The following is a 19,622-nucleotide window of genomic DNA, read 5'->3' as shown; positions in this document are numbered from 1 at the left end:
ATAATCGTTTATTTGTTACTTTTTTTTCTTTCTTTATTTATTTGTTAGCATTTGTAGTGAACACTGGAGTCGGTGGTGTGGGGGTTGAGAGAGCGGGAGAGGAACCATCCCCCGCCCCCCGCGCCCCCCGTTATTAGCACGTAGGTCCCTACGTGGGGTGCGTGTGTACCGTAAACACCTCTCCGAAGCGGCTGTCTTCGTCCTCTTTCCTGTTTCCTCTTCTTTTAGCCTAATCGCCTCTGTTCCGAGCTTCTCGAAGCTTGTCGACCGTCGTCCGCGACGCGTTACCCTTATTCTTCTTCTTCTTCTTCTTCCTCCTCCACCTTCTCTTTCTTCTCGTTTCACTTTTTCTTCGGTTTCTGTTCGTTCTTGGCGTCGCGTGCTTTGGAGCTTGTTCCTCGCCGATGGAAGAAGTCGCTCTGCACCCGGTCTCCTCTCGTTCGCTTCTCGTTCACTATCGTTCGCTATCCCTTTCGCCATCTTGTTCGTTCTTGCTCCGTTCTCGCTCGCTTTCCGGCTCGATTTGGTTCTCGTTGCCGTGTGATAATGGATTGGAAGCACCCCTCGTATTGACAGACTATGGACAGAGTGCGCGTGGCCGCGCTCGCGCTCGCGCAGCCGCCCTCGAACATGATCCAACAGCCAGCGCGGTCGCGTACACGCGCGACAGCTAGCGCTCGCGACTAGCGCTCGCGGCTAGCGCGACTACGACGACGTGTGAAGGAGGCCTACGTCAGGCACCGTAGGGAGCTGTAGCTGTTCTTCGACAACCGTCCCAGCACTGGCCACCACGCTGCCACCGTCTCCTTCACTGCAATCACACGGACAACAATGTACCACAACAATGTATCGTTTCTTCCATCCGAGAAGTCCTCGGTGAATATTTTTTTATCCCGAGTGAATATCAGGGGGGTGATTCTATGCGAAGGGGCTGATTTTTCTCACGATACTCCCCTCTCGAGAAAACGCATGGTGTCCCGAAGAAGGAAAATTCTGAGGTGGAACGACTCTGACAATGATTAAAAGAACAATGTTAATTGAATTTTCTGTATGCGAAACTAGGTAGAGATCATCAATCTTCCTTCGACAAGGAAATGAAAAGAAAAAGTCGTGAGAAATAACAGAATAAAAAGATTGAACATCGATCGCGTTGAAAACCACGGCATCAGTTTGCTTATACGAACAAACCACAAGCAAACAAATTCGTAGAATATAGATCCAACTGCAATAATAGCCGCGATAATAGATTCCGTAGCAAACACATTAAAAAGTACATGTTCAGTTTGCTTTCACGAACGGATCTCAAACAAACATATTCGTAGAGAGAAGAAACACGAACGTAGACACGATAATAGATTGAGAAACGCGTTAAAAACTTCGGCGCGCTTTTACGAATCCTTTGACAGCGATTCGTTAAGAAGGAAAAAGCTAGTTCCCGTTAGGCACAAAAGCGTTCGCAGTTGGCACCGGGACACGCCGACGAGAGATCGCCTATAGGCATCGACAACGCGGAGCACGAGTTGATCCTCGTGGGACGAACGCCTACGGGTAAAACAGTTCGCAGTCAAAGGGTTCAACGATTCGCGTAAACTCTGACCTTAAAGATCGACACACAGCGATGATTTACATAGGTACCTAGTAGTCAGACGTCAGTCTCGATGCTCATACAGGCTGGATTAATATTGTTATTATGGCGAGGGTTGCAGTTGGGCTTCTTCGTAATCTCGGGGTGTGTCAGCAGTATGCTGTCCCCCAAATCTTTTATGTCCGACTCCGATTCTGACGTCGAACTCTTCTTTAGGTGTTGACCTGCGGGAAGAAAGGAAAATGGTTCGACACGTCTCGCGAATTCATTATCTAAAAATCCCTTCGCAGAAAGAAATCAATTTAACGTCTAACCCAAACCTTATCGAACCCTCGAATGTTCTTCAGGGTGAAAAGATTGCATAGATAAAACAGCGAAAATGGTTCTCAACATTCTCAATTGTAAAAATGGTTCGCCGTTCGAGTTAAGCAGCCACGGCAGAATAAATGTCTGACCACGGCTGACTGTTTCTACTGTCGGTCGCTACTAGCGCGACTCTCAAATAAAAAGCTTTTATCCTCTTTCCCTCGACTCCTACAATTTCGCATAGAACCGCCCCCAACGCCCCATATGCTCTTGTACAATATTCGCCAAAGAAACAATTCCCGTGTGTCACGGTACTCGAAAGTCTCGAACGTCGGTGCACCGGCTAATAAAACCCCTAAAAATCTCTGGTTCGGAACGCGGCGCGGCAGTGGGAACGGAAAAAAGCTCGAGAGCTTTTGATAACGCACGTTGATGCGGAAGCGTTAGGGTAGCGTCTGCAGGCGTTTAGGCGAAGCGCGCCGCGCCGGCTGGCTTTGCTCGATAACAACTGCGAGAGTTGGAGAGGATTGCGCCCGTCGCAACGACAGTAGTCCTCGACGTTCGCCCCTAAGCACTCGGCCGGGAGAGAGCCGTTACTGCGTTTTCAAGTTGTCGGCTCGCCCGGCAAATCCCGGCGAGAGTATGTACCGATATCGCGTGTCTACGCCCCTGCTGACACAACAGTTTACTCCTGACTCTGATCCGCTTAGGCGCGAGCGCGCGCGGCCCTTCGATTTTTCGCACCTTCCAGCTCCTTCGACAGACACGCTGTCGATTTGGCTCAACGAACGTTCTCAACGAATTCCCGGTACAAGCTGGATTAATAAAAAAAAAAAAAAAAAAAAAAAAAAAAGGGAAAAATTTTGTCGTTTTACGTCCTTCAGTCACCGAAAGAGAAAATGTATTCTTCATCCGTAATTTTTCAATTGTTCGTGTCGGCAGTCAAAGTGTTCTATAGAGGACGAAGACGCTTATGGTTGCGGTATGCGGAGTAGAGGATTACCTAGAGGCCCAGGGAGATAGGGGCAGCTGGTCACGTGGTTGAAGTTGTGCGACTGCATCTCTTCCTGGTCGGTCTCACGGTGATAGAAGTAGTTGAAGTTCGAGACGATGACGGGAACAGGAAGGGCGATCGTGAGCACGCCAGCGATCGCGCACAGTGATCCAACGATCTTCCCCCAGACTCCCACGGGCCTGCGGACAGAACGGAAAAGCGGTCGCTTTGATTCGCGGCCAGCCGAACGGGACCTGAGGAGCGTCGTAAAAATAGCGTTCGTTCCTCGTCGAGAAACTCGGTGCTAGGTGTGGTGTTTCTATCTTGTGTGAGTTTGCCGTGTCGAGTCGAGTGTGGCGCTACTTAGGCGGTACTGGAGGCTCTCCTACAGATACACACAGAGACCGGCGTGCTCGCTTACCGACAGAGACTGCCCGGTTCTTAAACAACAATAAACACGTTGCTTCTCTTCCGGATCGATCCCTGGATCCTACAGTAATCACGATCCGTGCGGTACGATCGAACAAATCAAGCGGATATCACACAATACAAAATAGAAATCATTCGATTATTCGACTATGTACACCGATTCTGCAATGAAGAATTACATCCGGGAACACTACTTCGTGGCACAAGGTTCGCGATAGACTGCGGAAGCTTCAGCTCCTTCCAATTTCCGAGTTTTAAACTTGTGTTGACCCCCTCCGAGGCGACCGAAGTGTCTGCGCGAGTTTCGAGAGCTTTCCAGATTCCAGACTATCGGTATTAACACAATTCTAGACTATTATTGTGCTCGGTCGCCTACGCGAGGGTCAAGACCGCTAAATTCCACGGAATTCTTTTTCAATGGAGCATTCACCTATTTTCTGCCTCCAGCTCCTGTAAAATGTTTCAATTGTCTACGTTGTCTTTCGATCGATTGTTTGCTAAAAATATGGAACTACGAAAGATAGACGAGACGTTGGATGAAAGTTCGAAGCGAAAATAGGTGAACAGGGTGGTGGTGTCGGCCGGGAATCCTTCGTGCGACGGTCTGCGAGGTGTCTGCAAGTTCCGCAGTCTAACTTCGACTATCCCGAGTAGTCGATTGCAACCGGACCGGTGCACAGTGGGCCATTTCCATCAAATAATTCATCCGAAAATTCAAAGAAATTGCAACGAGGGTGTATTCTAAATCATTCGGCAATTCCTCCAAGGGGTGGTTTCTCGTTCGCTCGTTTCCGGAAAACTCTCGAAAACCGTTCCGTTTCTAATCGATAATAACTTTTTGCGATTACGGCCCAGTGTGCGGTAGTGGAAAATGCGAAAGAAGTTTCTTGGTTTACCTCCGACCATTCTCTGTCTCCCGAAGATCACTTGTAGCCAGGACCGTGTGTACCTGTAGCGATTCGCGTGTCTAATAAGAAGCGGGCTCTCTAGGCTAGACTAGGGGACTAAAGTGACTCTCTAAGAAGGCTCCTCTGTTCGTGTGCCGATGCACCGTTCCAAACAAGCGCGTGCCATTCCGTTGCTGAGTTCCGAGATCGAACCTTCTAACGGTACGACATGCAGCTCTCTCTCCGATTCTTTTTTTTTAGGGGGGGGGGGGGAATGGATAAACCAAAAACAAGACGGAGACTACTGTTTCTCCGATCGAACCGTTTCCGGACCGATTCGTCGTTCACCGTCCGTCTCGGTGGTCAAATTCTTGCGTGCGATTTCGAACGAATCTATTCAACTCCGTCGCCGACGTCTTTTGTCCTTTGGGGGGAGCAGAGACGATGCTTCAAACCCAATCAAACGCGGGGCAGATGCGTTCCAATACATCTAAACGTTATCTAAATAGGATCGAATGAAGTCAAACGTGGTCTAGATGCAATAAAACGCAGTGAAATGTGGTTAAATGCGGGCTAGATACAATGGAATGTGGTTCTAATGAGAGAAATCTGGGTCGAGATGGGTCTATATATACAGTCAAGCATAGTCAAATGTGATCAAGCACTACTAAAATGTGATCGAATGCGGTCAAACTTGATCTAAGGACAATTGAATGTGATCGAAAGGCAATCAAATTCGGTTCGAATGCGGTCAAACAGTCTATGTACAATTGAACATGGTCGAAACGCGATCAAACTCGGTCTAAATGTAATCAAACACGATTTAAGTGTGACAAAATAGGTGAAACTCGGTCTAAACACAGTTATGCGTAGTCTAATGCGGTGCAATACGATCTAACTGCGGTGTAGATGCGATTAAACGAACTTACATGTGCAAAACTCGGTCAAACTCGGCTTAGATACAATCGGATGCAGTTAGACGCGGTCCAGAATAGTCTAAATATAATCGGATATGCGATCTGGATGAGACCAAATGCGGTCAAACTTGATCTAGTACAATGAAACGCGGTCAAACTACGTCTGGTACTAACTTTAAACATAGGTTAAACATGGTCGGAGTTGTTCCGATCCGGTCACTCGCGATCAAACTCGGTCCGACACGATGAAACGCGGTCAAACTTGTTTGAATGCTATCGAACGCGGTCGAATTCGGTACACTAACTCGGTGTGACACCGTCAAATTCGATCTAATATAATACGAAGCGTTCAAACACAATCTGACGCGATCAGATTCATTTATTTTCTATTCCAGTTCGTAGAGCAACGTTTGATTTCCTTCGTGTACATGAAAATCTCTTTGATCGCGTTCTCCGCTCTTCGCTCGAGTGGCTCCATTCAAAAATGCTTTTACCGTGGCTGGGCGCATACATTGCGATCGTAGCAAATCGAACGAAGCGGATCGTTAGTTTTCGCACGCAAACGTTCCCACACGAGATCAAACGGCGAGAACGACGAATTCGGCCGACGCGACGTTTTCCGGCTCTCTGTCTTCCGTTTCGTTCAGAGACGAGAAACTGCGAGAGCTCGAATCGGTCGATCGGTTAATCGTGATCCGGTTGCAACGGTGTGTTGTATCGGATACAGTGCTCCACGCATTAGTGTGCGCGTGTGTGTGTGGGTGGGTGTGTGTGCGCGAGCGTGCGCGTCTCTCTCGTTCGAACCGACAGAGACGGTTACTGTACACATTTTTGCGAGAATACCTGAAACTGAGACTTTGATTAAGATTACTATCCGAGACAATCGGTTTTGTATCGTATGTTGGCAGGGGGGTTGGGGCGTGGGGGTAGAATGGGTACGGGGTAGGGGGAGATCGAATGGTAAAACGATGCTCGCAGGCTTCATGCATCGGTGGCTCTGCTAGCGCTAATCCGGGGGCGAGAAAAGCGTTTTATTCGCTAATCCGTGGAGCAGTGCAACGCCGTGTCGCAGATACGCATCGTGAGCCTCGGTATCTGCGAGTCGAGAGTGTTCAGCGGTTCGGTGAGTCTATGTAATTAAGAATATAATTGCAAAAAAGAGATATATCATTCCTGCAGGTGTCACTGTACTATGGGCCTTCGTGATCCATGACTGATGGTGGTGGTAGCGGTGATGACGACAGCGTGGTGTGGAGCGAGAAAATTATTCGGTTCGAGGGAGGACTAGTCGCGTTCGTTAGAGTCTTCTTGTGGGGAGAACGGTGTTTCAAGGGAGAGAAACGTTTTTGATCAAGAGGGAAGAGCATGCACGAGTAGAGTAGATGAAGAAACTCGGGGAACCGGAAGTCGGGAAATTGCCGAGTCTGACGCCAAAGTAACCGAACATCCTTCTTTCACGCTTTGTCCAACTTCTCCGACGTCTCCCCGTTTCTAGGTCGAATTGTACAGGGTGTCGCAAAATTGTTCAACCTCCTTGAAAACTGCGATTCCTGAGGTGATTCCAAGTCACTTTATCCTTTGCGGAAATCTTCTCCGCGGCTTTGTTCGGGAGTTATCAACGAAAAACACGGACCAATCAGACCGCGGCCATAGCTGAGCGAGACGTTGGCGTTGGCCGAGCCGGAATCCGTTCGCGGTAGCCGCGCTCCGATCGGTCCGTGTTTTTCCTTAATAACACCGGAGAAAAGCCGCGGAGAAGATTTTCGCAAAGGAAAAAGTGACTTCGAATCACCACAGGAATCGCTACCTTTCAAGGAAGTTCATTTTTCGAACAGTCCGCACACCTTGAAGCGACAGTAATTTTTGAATTTGAGTAAACCAAGTTAATTGTTTAGCTCAATTAGTTCGGCCGTTGCATTATTCATTATAGTCGCCGGATTTAGCGACGTTCGTGAAAGGAAGCGTCAATAATTCGACGCATGTTTATGCATCCGCTGCATATTTCACGGTGCAATGGATAATGGAACGAGCTTTCGAATAAAGTTTCGCGAGCGTTCATGTTATTCGAAAACTATCGGAGCTTTCTATCGGGAAAACAGAAATAGAAATAGGAAACAAGTTTCTACCGGATGTCGATAGCGGAACGGGGAAACAGGTCGCGTTGGATTTTCTCCACCATAATTGTCTTCCCTGCGTTATTTTTGAAAAGTTCGATTACTCTCGCGACAGATCGTGCAGGATGACGGAACTGCTCGGGAACATTTTGGATAGAGCACCCTTAGACCTCGTAATTAACGAACTAAGCGGAACGAACGGGGATATCGAATTTCTACGCTTAAACGGTTCGAGGGTTGTTCGGGAGAATTTACTGATATTAAACCGCGTTCTTTTGTCTACAAATGTGAGCGAGTTTCATCAGAATGTCAATTCCTAGGGAAATGTGATTTGGTATATTTGGTGTGATTTGGTAAACAATTCGGTTCAACATTTCGAGAATCGAAAACATGGTCATAATTTCGTCGGTATGACTAATCCTTTACCACAATTTCCAGAAAGTATGGCCTAAAGATACGCGTTTAAAAATAGCCTGGAAAACAAAGTCTTCGTAAATTTCTGACGCGAGTTCGAAGAAGGTACTGACGCGATTGGCTTGAAATTTTACATATGCGTTCCGAAAACAATGTAGCTTTCGCGTGTTTCACGGTGATTTGCTACGGACAATTTTTTACATTTTTCTTTTCTCTTCAACGGCGATCCTTATCTTGGAAAGAAATTATGAAAGGATCGCAAAGATTGCGTTCTAGGACCAACGAATCTTTGAAACTGATATTTGCATCTTTTTAATAATGTTGCTCCGAAACAATGTTCCTATTCCCGGAAAAAATTGCGAAAGCACCCGAAAGATTGCGAGCTGAACTTAGAAAACTCCTTAACCCTGATACAAGCCTCTGAGCTCCACATTTGGAACAACGTTGTGAAAAGAAGAAGTTATTATTAATATCTTAGTAGCAATTATCTTATGCTTTTCTGAAACATGACGCCGTCCTTGAAAAAACGAGGGTGTGACCCAAAGAACGCAGCAGTACTGAAACTACAACCTGCCTCTTTTTAGGAGTATTTCTCCTAAAACTAAGAGACTCCGAAAAATGCATACCGAGATCAAAATATCATCTTTTCCCAAAACTGGCTCTCCGTCAATCAATATTTCATCCGAACAATATTTCTTGGATGAAATGATCAAAGAACAATATTTCATCTCTTGCACAAAATACATAAACACCCTCAAACCGAAACCTGCTTCTCTCCAACAATGTTTCTTTGTAGCAATATTTCTTGTCTGGAAAAAATTACGAAACCACTCCAAAGAAGTCTCGAGATTGAAAAATCCTCTTAAATTGAATCCTGCTCCTCTTCGATAGATATTTCTCCTCAACAACATTTCTTTCCTCCAATAATACGATCAAAGGGTCCCTAAACTTGCGTTCGGAGATCAGAAAACCTCTTAAACTGCAACCAGTTCTCCAATATAATATGTTGCTCCTCAATAATATCTCTTTTCTTGAAGAAAGTGATCAGCGGGTACACAGAGTTGTGTCGGGAGATCAGAAAATTGTTCAAATTGAAACCTATTACTGCTCGATAAGAGATTTTCCTCAACAACCAAGGAACCCCCTAAAATTGCGTGTTACGATCAGAAATCTACCTTGAAACGTATTCTCTCGATCGACAAATATTTTTCGTCGACAATCTTTCAACCAAACACAATTTCCTTTCCTCTACCAAGAAAAAGCGACGAAAGAAAGATTGCGTCCCGGACTGTAAACCTAGTTATAACCTAAACCTAGGCTTCCCGATCGACAGTCATCGTCCCGAAGTCAATCGTGATCGGGAAACCGGCGAATCCAGTTGGTCCGTGCAGGCAATACCTCGGGCGTGATTCCAGAATCGAGTTAATTAGCTTCGGGGGCAAACGACTGGGGGAATCGAACCTGGTTGCCAGGTGGATCGCGATCGGAATCTGTTGCTCTGTTCCGACGTTGCGGAGACGCGGTGCCGGGCTTACGAAACAGCGATCAATCGCGGTAATGGGCACCGAGAATCGACGTAACGAGACGCGGCGCGACGCGAGGCGACGTTAGGCGGCGTAGAATGGAGGGAGGACTGCTTTCAAACTACATACGGTTCGACGAGGGAAGCTGGTTACGCGAGAAACGGGCTTTCGATAGAGGAAGCGAGTGACGCCGGTCGACGACAAAGGCGCCCGGGACCGGGCTGGATGCATATGCGTGTTGCAGACACGCCGCGCATCGTGCATCGTGCATCGTGCATCGTGCATCGTAATGGGAAACTGGAGCGGCCCTCTCGCCGCTAGACACCGCCGTTTCTAGAGAGAAACGAACTCTCTGTCGCGCGCGCCTGTGTGCGCGTAGGTATGTACACGCTCAACTTTCACGCCCTCGATAGCTTTCTTGTCCTTTATTCGGTGCGACGACGAACGGACAACGTCAACGGAATTTTTGCCGGCTCGATATATGCGCGTGGCTTCCTCGATCGGGACACGCTCTGCCAGATACAGTTCATCTGCACTCTGACAACCTAATTTGCTCGGTAGCGGAGTCGGTTATGCTTGTCTCGAGTTTCCTTAACCCCTCGGCTTATAGGATTCAGCTTTGACGAAGATTTCGAACAGAATTAATTAGATATGTATTATTAGACAGCGCGACAGCGCCGAGACAATACGCTCACTACCGTTCTAAACATTTCCACGGGATCAAAATCCAATTTAATCGAGGAGCCTCTCGAAAATCCAGAGTTCACAGAAAAGCGAATTATAAGATGGAAGAAACACGGACAGACTATTTCTGTTGGCAGGACGAAAGTAAGGTGTCGGTACCCTTCGGCTCTTTGAATGCTTTTACTGCCTAACACCACAGCTAGCCATTTTTATAATTGCACGGAGCCTGGTCATTGGAATCGTGACGATTCGCGCGAATCGGTGTCCCTTTCGACACGGGGCGTTTCCAAGAAACGATCCACGACCCACGAACCCGAGAACACTTATTGATTTACGGGAGGCAATTGCTCAAGAAGCCCCCTCGGCCGTAACAGCGAGATCTCGAGCCTCTCTCGACGGACGCTCTCGAATCTCGAGGGCTTACCGCGAACCACGAAACTACCCTCGTCGATATTACAATGTTCCCGTGTCGCCTCGCGCCTAGAAACGTGCACGGTGTGCCAGTCAGAGAAAGAGAGCGAGAGAGAGAGAGAGAGAGAGAGAGAGAACTCTCTTTGTGTCACGTGTCTCCCGCGACCCAGAGCGAACGTCGCCTGAAATCGGACTTAATCCGAGAGCCGTCCATCCCCTTGCGTCGTGACCCGACTCGTAATTATTGTTTTTCTTAGCACCTCGTCGGGAACGGGGATGCAGGGGAGGGAAAACCGGTGATTCGCGACCTTATTTCCTGCCACGCATCCCCGTTCCCGCGATCGAATACCTTTCGATATCGTTCGACCCTTAACACTCTTTGACTGGCGACCCAGCTACCTCGAAAACCCTATAAAACTAATGAAACTGGAGTTGGAACGCTGAGATGCGCGACTGTGATTAATCCTTCAACCTTCTTGCAAGTTTACAGAAATCATCCGCTTTTATGGCTGACACGACAATTAAACCTTTGAGGATTATTGGATAAGTTACAAGTAACAAGCCTTTGAGAGTTAGGCTATGGTATTTAGATTAGACCCTTAACCGATCAAATTTTCCGCACAAGTAGACTGTGCAGCTTTATGCGCTTATGGCATCTGGGAATTTCTGACATACGAGGAAACGTGAATATTGAAATTCATATTATTTCGATATAGATGAATGTCGCACGATTTTTACACGTTGAAAGAATACATTGTCGAGCGTAGAATACCGCAGATAGCTTGTTCATCCAGTTCCAAGAGAAACTGTTAAAAATAACAATTTTCTAGACCGGTATCTCCGTTTAAGCTGAAACGATTTGTTTCCGCGAATGCAGTCGATTGAAATCAAATTCGATGCGCAACACTAACTCGTTCGAACCGTGCATCGAAATATTCTTTCTCCAAACGACACGTACAGTCGGACACACAAGTCGGAATAACTTTTCTACAAATCGATCGAACAGATCCAGTTTTTCTGCCGAGCTGGATGGATCAGTTTTACTGGATGTCCAGAACATTTTCGAAAACTGCGTCCGAATTACGGAACAAATTATCAGACCGAACGCAACTTCTGAAAAATTTTCATTACAAAGCACCGAGTAAACTGATCCGTCTAGCTTGGCAGAAAAACTGAAGTTGGTTTGGTCCACTGATAAAAAAAAATTCTTCCGATTTGACACCGACTGTATGTATCTCGGAGAGGGGGATGGGACTCGTTCCCGGACGATTACACAGAAATAAAGTAACGAGGCGTCGATGTTTCCGATCGATGGGACCGAAGCGTGTCGGGAGAATGGTAGGATTGCGAGCAGCTCTCTAAAGATGCAATACAGAAAAATGTGCGCGAAGAACGGAGATGGGATCGGAGAGGGAGGCAGGGTGGGGTGGAGGGAGCAGGTTTCGCGTGTGTACATGTGTGTATTCTTGTGAGCGCGCGTCTCTTCTGGAGGGTGGCAGAACCAGTGGAGGGGAGGGGAGAAATGGTGGAGAAGAAATGAAAAAGAAAACAGAAACAACCGAAAACGAAACATTCCAAGAGACTGCGAAGAGTATATAATAATATACGGGAGAAGATCGAAAAAAGTAGCGTGCTCAACTCTATCAAGCACTAATCACCAAGTCACCAAATAAACGAAACTGAAAAGCTGATCGAAACGAGTGATCGAGATCCGAGTGATCGATTATTTCTGAGAATCTAGGATGGAGGAGTTGGGGAATTTAAGGACGGGGCTGAAAAGAGAAGACACTTCCAACTTCGATTTTGAACTAGTTCTGCACAGTGACGCATGGTTCGTACAGTGTGTACCATATACGAATAAGTTCATAATAATTTGTATAAAATGTTAGCCGTAGTTGCTCGACGTCTTTCGAAGGGGGCTGTTTTCATAGAAAACGACGAAGAAATCAATTTTGATTCAACTTTTTATTAATCGAATGGTGTAAAGGGATTAATCGGTCGGTATGAAGCAAAAAGTCGATGTCTTCATTATATTCTAAGAAAACAGCTCGCAGCACTTTACTTGGCACTCGTCGTTATGGTCTTTATAGGCTTGCATGCTACCATTAGACTGCGGATTTTGTGCATTTATGATAGAAACGACTAGGTCACGCGTCAAAGTAACCAAAGGAGGAATTCAAGAGTATCGTTACATTCTCTCGAATCTATTACAATCGTTGAAATTTAATGAGAAAATTTTGTCTTATCAAGAGTTTTCTTGTTTCGAAGAAATTTAGAAAATGTATATTTTCTTATAAAGACCACGGTCGATCACTGTACAAAAGCTCGTCGACTCTTTGCGCTCGAAGTTACCTGGTTGATTAAGAATATTTCCAAACTACATATACCTTTTCTTCATTTCGTATGTACGAAATCGAGCACATCTACTCGTATTACGCTTAAACATTTAGGTATTCAACAGAAACGAACATAGGAAAAATTGTCTAGAGCTGTGTCCACACCGTAGGACCATCGAGCAACTTTTAGCCGCCCCTTTGATTCGCTACGAGAAGAAGAAGGCGACAAAAAGTAGCTAGATGCCACTGCAGCGTGCGCGCAGCTCCGAAGTGACCGTTCGAGTGCAAAGTGTCGAAATCAAAATTGTACAGTCAGAGTGCATCTCTTGCAAGTATATAGATAGAATAATGCTTCCGGTGGACCAACAGAGAGAAAGTACAAAATAGGGTGTATCGGATTGGGTAGATCGAAAGTGACGGTAGTAGATCCGACGGACAGTAGTTGGGCAAAGTAGAACAAATCGGGATCAGAGAGACAGAGTAGAAAAAGTAAGTATAATTGAAGATTCGAAGTAAGTAATAGAGTAATCGAAGTAATCGAAGTAGGTAAGTAAGTAAGCAAGTAATTTAAGATAAGTTATAAGATAAGTTAAGACAAGTTAAGATATAAGATAAGACATGTTAAGACAAGTTAAGAGAAAATAGTTAATAGATAAAATAGTTAAGTTTATATAAAGAGTGTGTGTTCGTTTGTTTGGCGGGCATTAACTAGAGTCTTAAGTGAAAGTGAGTACATCATACGTCATGTCACCATAGCCCACGGTCGTCATCGTGACAACGGCCCACCAGAACGCGTCCGGAATGGACTTGAAGAACGAATTCTCGGAACCGGCCTCCGCGAAGTATACTGCCGATGAGAATAGCACCACACCTGCAATGCAAGGAAGAAAACACCGGTTCAGTGGGTTTAACGCCCCCGGTGGCTCTGTACCTCATGTCCCCGTAGCCCACGGTCGTCATCGTGACCACCGCCCACCAGAACGCGTCCGGTATCGATTTGAAGAAGCTGTCCTGCGTGCCCGCCTCCGCGAAGTATACCGCCGACGAGAACAGCACCACACCTGGAACGCACACAAGAGGAACACACGCTTCAAGACACGCTATTTTCTCTAGCGAGCCCTAGCTCTCTCTCTCGCTCTCTCTCTCGCTCGCTCGCTCGCTCCCTCAATCTCTCTCCCTTTCTCTCTCTCTCTCTCTCTCTCTCTTTCCCATTTTCTTTCTTTCTTTCTTTCTTTCTTTTTGTTAGTTTTTCATCTCTCGCGCGCTCTCGAGTTCCCTCTCTCTTTCTCTCTAGTTTTCTGTATCTTTGGTTTCTTGATGCATCTTGCGATCAATCGCGAATTCGTCGATTTTGTTCCTCGATCGATGGAGATCGTTCTTCCGCGCGATACTTGTTTCTTTTCTCTCTCTCTCTCTCTATATATATATCCCTCTCTCTTTTTCGGTCTCGGTCTTCTCGACGTTGGATATCCCACAGTGTCTCTTCTGCCCGGCAACCTTCGTCGATCGAGCGAAATATCGACGGTTCTTATGGGGTCCGTTCCATCAGGATGATTGGACCCGGACCAATTCCCCAGGAAAACGGCCATCGACCATCCTCTGGCCGTACGTCGGTTTCGGTTACCTAGATCTCTCTCGGCTGAGAACCTCCATCAGGATTCTCCTGCTCTCTCTCTCTTTGTCGGCGATACCCTTATTATTATTATTATTATTATTATTATCACTATTATTTTTATCGTTATTGTTATTAGTGTACTTTTTTTTTGTCTAGTTTCATTTGCATTCTCATGTTACTTTACATATATATATATTTTTTTTGTATGCACGTATATATTATATGGACATACAGAGATTTTTTTTTTTTCGTTATACTTTCTTCTTATTTAACCAACGATGTGCTTGCCGTTTCTTTTCGGTGCGTTGACTATCGCGTCATCTGATCACCGGTGACATGATAATCAATACGCTGGTAAAAGATACTCGGTTTGACTTGACAGGAAAGAGTGGTCGAGAGAAAAGTTCGATAGGGGTAAGGGGGGGGGGGGGCATGAAAGAGGGGGACTTTGTCGCTATCCGATTTTTCGTCCCTTTGGCGGGGAACGGAGTGTAAAGCGGGCTTGTTGGTCTAAGACCCGTGCAAGGTAACGCGATTTTATCATTCCACGCATCGGAATGCCCGTAACAAAATTGATCTCTTCGAGAATCGAGTTCGAAGGGAATCTTTCGAATTCCTGAGAATTTTAGCACGATCCTCTTGGCTCTGATCCGAAGAGAAAATGAAACAACAGCGATCGAGGTGTTATAGATACGTGGATGGGTCTCTGGTGACACTTATCGAGATTTAAGATTTTGGATACTAATCCAAACTCTGCGGAGGTTGTTTTCTTTTTTGGAAGAAACAATTTTAGGAAGAAAGTACAATTCGGTTTTGTAACAGAAAAATATAATTGAACGATTGTACTTTACTAGAACAGTCTATGAATTCTCAACGCGTATAAAAATATTTCGAAAGTCTTTTTCTCAACATTGTACAAATATTTTGGGAGGTTAGGCCTTCTCTCGTTCCGCTACAATATAAAAATATATTTCTCGTTTATTTTCTGTCCTTGCTACTCTATATTATTTCATAAAAATGACAGTCTCTCATATTTGTTCTTCAGAAAAAATATCGTTGTTTCTTCTGTGCAATTTTAACAAACCAATTCTGGATGCTTATGGGATGGTCAATTTTTTAAAGAGAAATAAAAAATGGGCAGAGAGCGATAAGTTCAATTCAGTTTTTACTTAACAGTAACTCTAACGATTCCATAGTCACATGACGTTTGCACGTTTGGTTCACAAAAATCGGACACCCTCTAGCCGGAATGTCCAAATATAAAAAGAACGAGGCACTATGTCATATATTTATAATATTAAACAACCACCCCCGCAGGGTATTTTCTCTTTCAATCGACCTATTAATTTTTCTAACAAACGCATAAGAACTCGCGAACCGATTACCTTGCACGGAAGAAGAAGAGGGTCGTCAAGAGACATGTAAAATAGAAAAAAAAAAGACAGAGTAAGAAAGAACGAAGCGATGGAACCTGCGTGTCCTGTCCTGGCCAGACATAGTAGCCACCGCGTAACCGGCGGAGCAAAGTTAACGAAACTTATCGAAAAAGGGATCCTGCCCTTCCACGGAAGGTACGATTCCTGGGGGGAGGGGCAAGGACATCACCGGAAACTTCCTCCGGGACCTGAATTAAGAATCGATAGAGGAACGAACGGGGGGTTGTAAATCTGTCGGCGAGACTGTTCGAGACCTGTTTTGCAGAATGGGAGGCGCGCCATTATCAACGGGGGAAACAATGCGAGAGAGCCAATGATTCATCCGCGATCTCCGAAACGATCTCTCGCCCTCCTCTTTGCTATCGCGAAACGAGCAAGTATAATGGGAACCGCGAGATTCTCACCGGCTCACAGTGCGTTGACAGTGGACAAAAATTCAAAGAATTAACTTTCACGTTTGATATTTCAAACCTTCGTAAAAGTGTTCCTAGACATCTATCACCAGACTGCGGATTTTATGCATTTATGAGAAATTAATAAATATCTTCACCTAATTGAAGATTATTAAAGAAACAGACGACTGTGTCTTGCAATTGGTGCAGAGATGTTCCATTTTGCATGAAAATCCGCAGTCTATCTATTACAAAGGCAAGTAACGATACTCAAACCAACAAACAAGTATTAACTGTGCCTGGATACTTCACCTGCAAGCGAAAAGATTCTATTAAAATTCATTCACCAATTGTGCTACTGTGTTTGTTTCATAAAAGTGAAAACTCCGCGTAGAGTGTGTTTCTGGAGGTATGTACTTGTTATTTCGATGTTAGTTTGTTTTTCCGATTTTCTCGAGATCGAACTTAACAATGTGAATTTACACGCTACCCGTGATTTTAATCGAGGTTTGAAAAAACACTCCTCGAAACTCCTTTGTGATTTTTGACGGAAATACGCGTGGATATATGCTGCAAAAATTATGCAAGATTTACCTGCTCGTTGATGTTTGATTTTTTATGTCAGCGAACTTTTTAGCTTTTGAAAAAAATGTTTCAGAAGAATCGTACAAGCCACAGAAGAAAACAGTGCCGTGTGAAACCCAATTAAACTATTTTGACGAAATTAAAATTAAAGCTATTCTAGTGTTTTGAAAACGTCTCTGTGTCACCTTCAAGAACCTGCTATAAAAAATATAGGTGTTCCCTCAAAATTCTAATTGAAATATCCGCAGAGCCTCCGAAGGTCACTGCAATGCGAAACAAATACAATCGTCGTGTATCCTCTTCTATACCCTACGACTTTCGTCTGAAGCATTTGTTCGTATCAGCTGGAATTTTCCAGTAACGGTATTTTGTCCAGAAAACAACTTTTCAACGCACTGTGCGGCTGTGTGCGTGCCTCTATTCGCGTGCAAATCGCGGGAGACTCTAAGGAGAGAGAGTTCGCGAAACTCTTCTGGGAAGAACGATTCGAAACCGAAGCGAACGAGATCCGAAGAAAAACGATTTAGTGTGAGATTTCGATTCAAGTCCGTCGGGATGAAAAGACACAAAGAGTGGTGAGATCGGTCATTCGCTGGCTGATTGGTTACCGATCGATTTTTGGTTTCGATTTTCGAAGCCGGGCATACTAAAAAGAAACAAAAAAAAAAAAAAAGAAGAAGAAGAACAAAGAAAACAAACTCCGATCTGTGTTCGGAGAACAATATACATTAATCTCCAGGGACGGTACAGGAAGATACAGTGTCTCTGTACGCATATACACACGGACACGCGTGTATAGATACAGGTATGTTAGACGTGTGGCGGTCGTCGAGCAGAGGTTTTAAGTAAACGTCCCGTGAACAGGCGTGCTCGTCCCGAGGAGCGGACTGCTTCTAATTTCTCTAGACGAGCTACCGTGATATATCCTCGTTCGGCAAGGTTCTCGATTATCGAAGACTAGCCCTAATGATGAAGTAGGTATCTCTCGGCTTCTCTATCGTCGTGATATCGTCTCGGAGGCACTCTCTCTCTCTCTCTCTCTCTCCCGACGATACATACACATAAGAGAAACACTGGCGGTGGTGTAGTGCCTGTCTCTCGCGAGGCAGGTGAGAAGGTGAGAGACGACACCGACGGACGAGAACACAAGAGTGTTGTCGGTCGTTCTAAAAGAAAAGCGTCTGGGAGAAGATATGCTGGTGTGTCTGCGTATGTACGTGTGTGTGTGTGTGTGTGTGCGTGTGCGCGTGTGTGTGTCTGGTCGACGAAACGTTCCGATAAAAAAAAAAAAAGGAAGAAAAAAGGTACGAAAGAGTAAAAATACTCGTTTCGTGTTTGTCTTGACCAGTAAACAAAAGGTACACGCGCGCGCGTATACAAACGCGGTTTCTCTTTTTGTTTGTTTCTTTGTTTGTCGTTTTCTTTCGTTTTTCTTTATATCTTTGCAAAGAAGAGACAGACAGAGTAAGTAAAACAGAGTGAAGAAAATATATTTAGATCGTATAGGCAAAGAAGAAGATGACGCAGTGTGAACGGGAGACTCACCGATGAAGAGGAAAAAGATGAGCAAGCCGAGCTCCCTCATGGAGGCCTTGAGCGTACGGCCGAGGATCTGAAGGCCTTTACTGTGCCTGGACAGCTTGAATATCCGGAACACCCTGACAAGCCTGATGACCCTGAGTATCGCCAGGGACATGGCCTGGTTCGTGCTCTTGTCCTGCGGGCTTACCGGCGCCTTCGGCAGATCGATCATTTCCTCATCCTCGGCCATCACGGTGCCGAGTGTAATGAAGTAAGGAATGATCGCGATGATGTCGATGAAGTTCATTACGTCACGGAAGAAGTTCAGTTTGTTTGGACAGGCGAGGAAGCGCACCGATAACTCGAACGTGAACCAGATGATACAAATAGTCTCTATTAGGAAGAACGGGTCCGTGATGTCCGGCACTTCGTCCTCCTCAATCTTCGTGCCGTTCGTCGTCGTGTTGAACACCTTGTAGTGCTTGAACTCCGGCAGGGTCTCCAGGCAGAATATCACGATCGACAGGAGGATCACGAACACGGATATTATGGCGACGACCCGGGCGCCCTGCGAGCTCTCCGGGTACTCGAACAACAGCCAGACCTTCCTCTGCAGCTCGTGCGTCGGCAGCGGCTTCTCCTCCTCCTTGATGAACCCTTCGTCCTCCCTGCGGCAACAATTCACCATTCTCAAATGCGCCACACATTTCTCATACTACGCCAGAGACACCACCGAGATCTCTCGCCTAGCCCCTCCCAACAACCTCGCGCCCAACTCATAATCTCTGGGGCCATTTCACTCCCAAAAAACCGGCAAAAACATTCTCTGTCGTCGACCTGTTCCTCTAATTGCGCCATCAACATCAGGGACACGATCTACCACGATTTATATTTCCGTTCGTTCTTAACGCGGCTACATCCCTTTGAAAATTTACGAGTAATATTAAGTCGGTCCACTAGTTTTAGTCGGGGCTTTCAACGTTTCAGCATTGTTGCTAGCTCCATGGGATCGAAGACATACTGCTACTGGTTTTCTGTGCCTTGTTGCTCTAATATACCAGAGTTCCGCATTGTTCAACTGACCGATTGAAAATGTCCTTGGAACATGACCAGTATATTAGTTGAACGCCACAAGGCACACACCATTATCAGCGTGTTTTCAACCACATGACGAACCCACCTGCAATACCTGCGAAACTTTGGGACAATTGTTCCATGGACACACTGTTCGTTTGAAATGGAAATTTTGATGAAAATTTCAGTCAGGAAATATTTTTTACCGTGTTTGGGATTCAAATAGCCCACAGAGAATCGCCCGAGAGAGTTTTTCGGTTTCTCTACCACTAGTGATCAGACCGAGTAGCTTCGTGCACCTCTTTCCTTATCTAAACAAAATTTCACCTTGAATTTCTGTATGAAAGTCAATTTTGTGAATGATTTTTGTGACTCGTATGCTCATTCAAAGCCGTGATA

At 45.5% G+C, this 19,622-nt stretch overlaps 1 protein-coding gene across 13 annotated transcripts in view; it reads right to left on the bottom strand.

Annotated features, from left to right (window-relative positions):
* Positions 1 to 290: 290 nt before the first annotated feature.
* Shaker (potassium voltage-gated channel protein Shaker) overlaps positions 291 to 19,622 on the bottom strand; it is a 267,533-nt gene continuing 248,201 nt past the window's right edge. For 8 of the 13 annotated variants that reach the window (XM_076793390.1, XM_076793385.1, XM_076793395.1 and 5 more), the window contains 5 exons: positions 18,174 to 18,817; positions 13,342 to 13,471; positions 2,895 to 3,085; positions 1,636 to 1,809; positions 291 to 811 (listed from right to left, as the gene is read on the bottom strand). In XM_076793390.1, coding sequence (XP_076649505.1) covers positions 1,643 to 1,809; positions 2,895 to 3,085; positions 13,342 to 13,471; positions 18,174 to 18,817 — 1,132 coding nt within the window. In that variant the 3' untranslated portion in view covers positions 291 to 811; positions 1,636 to 1,642. Of the gene's footprint in view, positions 812 to 1,635; positions 1,810 to 2,894; positions 3,086 to 13,334; positions 13,472 to 13,531; positions 13,662 to 18,173; positions 18,818 to 19,622 lie in introns of those variants that run through there. The other 5 variants (XM_076793386.1, XR_013082774.1, XM_076793388.1 and 2 more) reach the window with 5 other exon arrangements.

The sequence above is a fragment of the Halictus rubicundus genome, chromosome 9, assembly GCF_050948215.1.
Source record: "Halictus rubicundus isolate RS-2024b chromosome 9, iyHalRubi1_principal, whole genome shotgun sequence".
NCBI lineage: Eukaryota > Metazoa > Arthropoda > Insecta > Hymenoptera > Halictidae > Halictus > Halictus rubicundus.
This window is presented reverse-complemented; position numbering and strand designations above follow the sequence as displayed.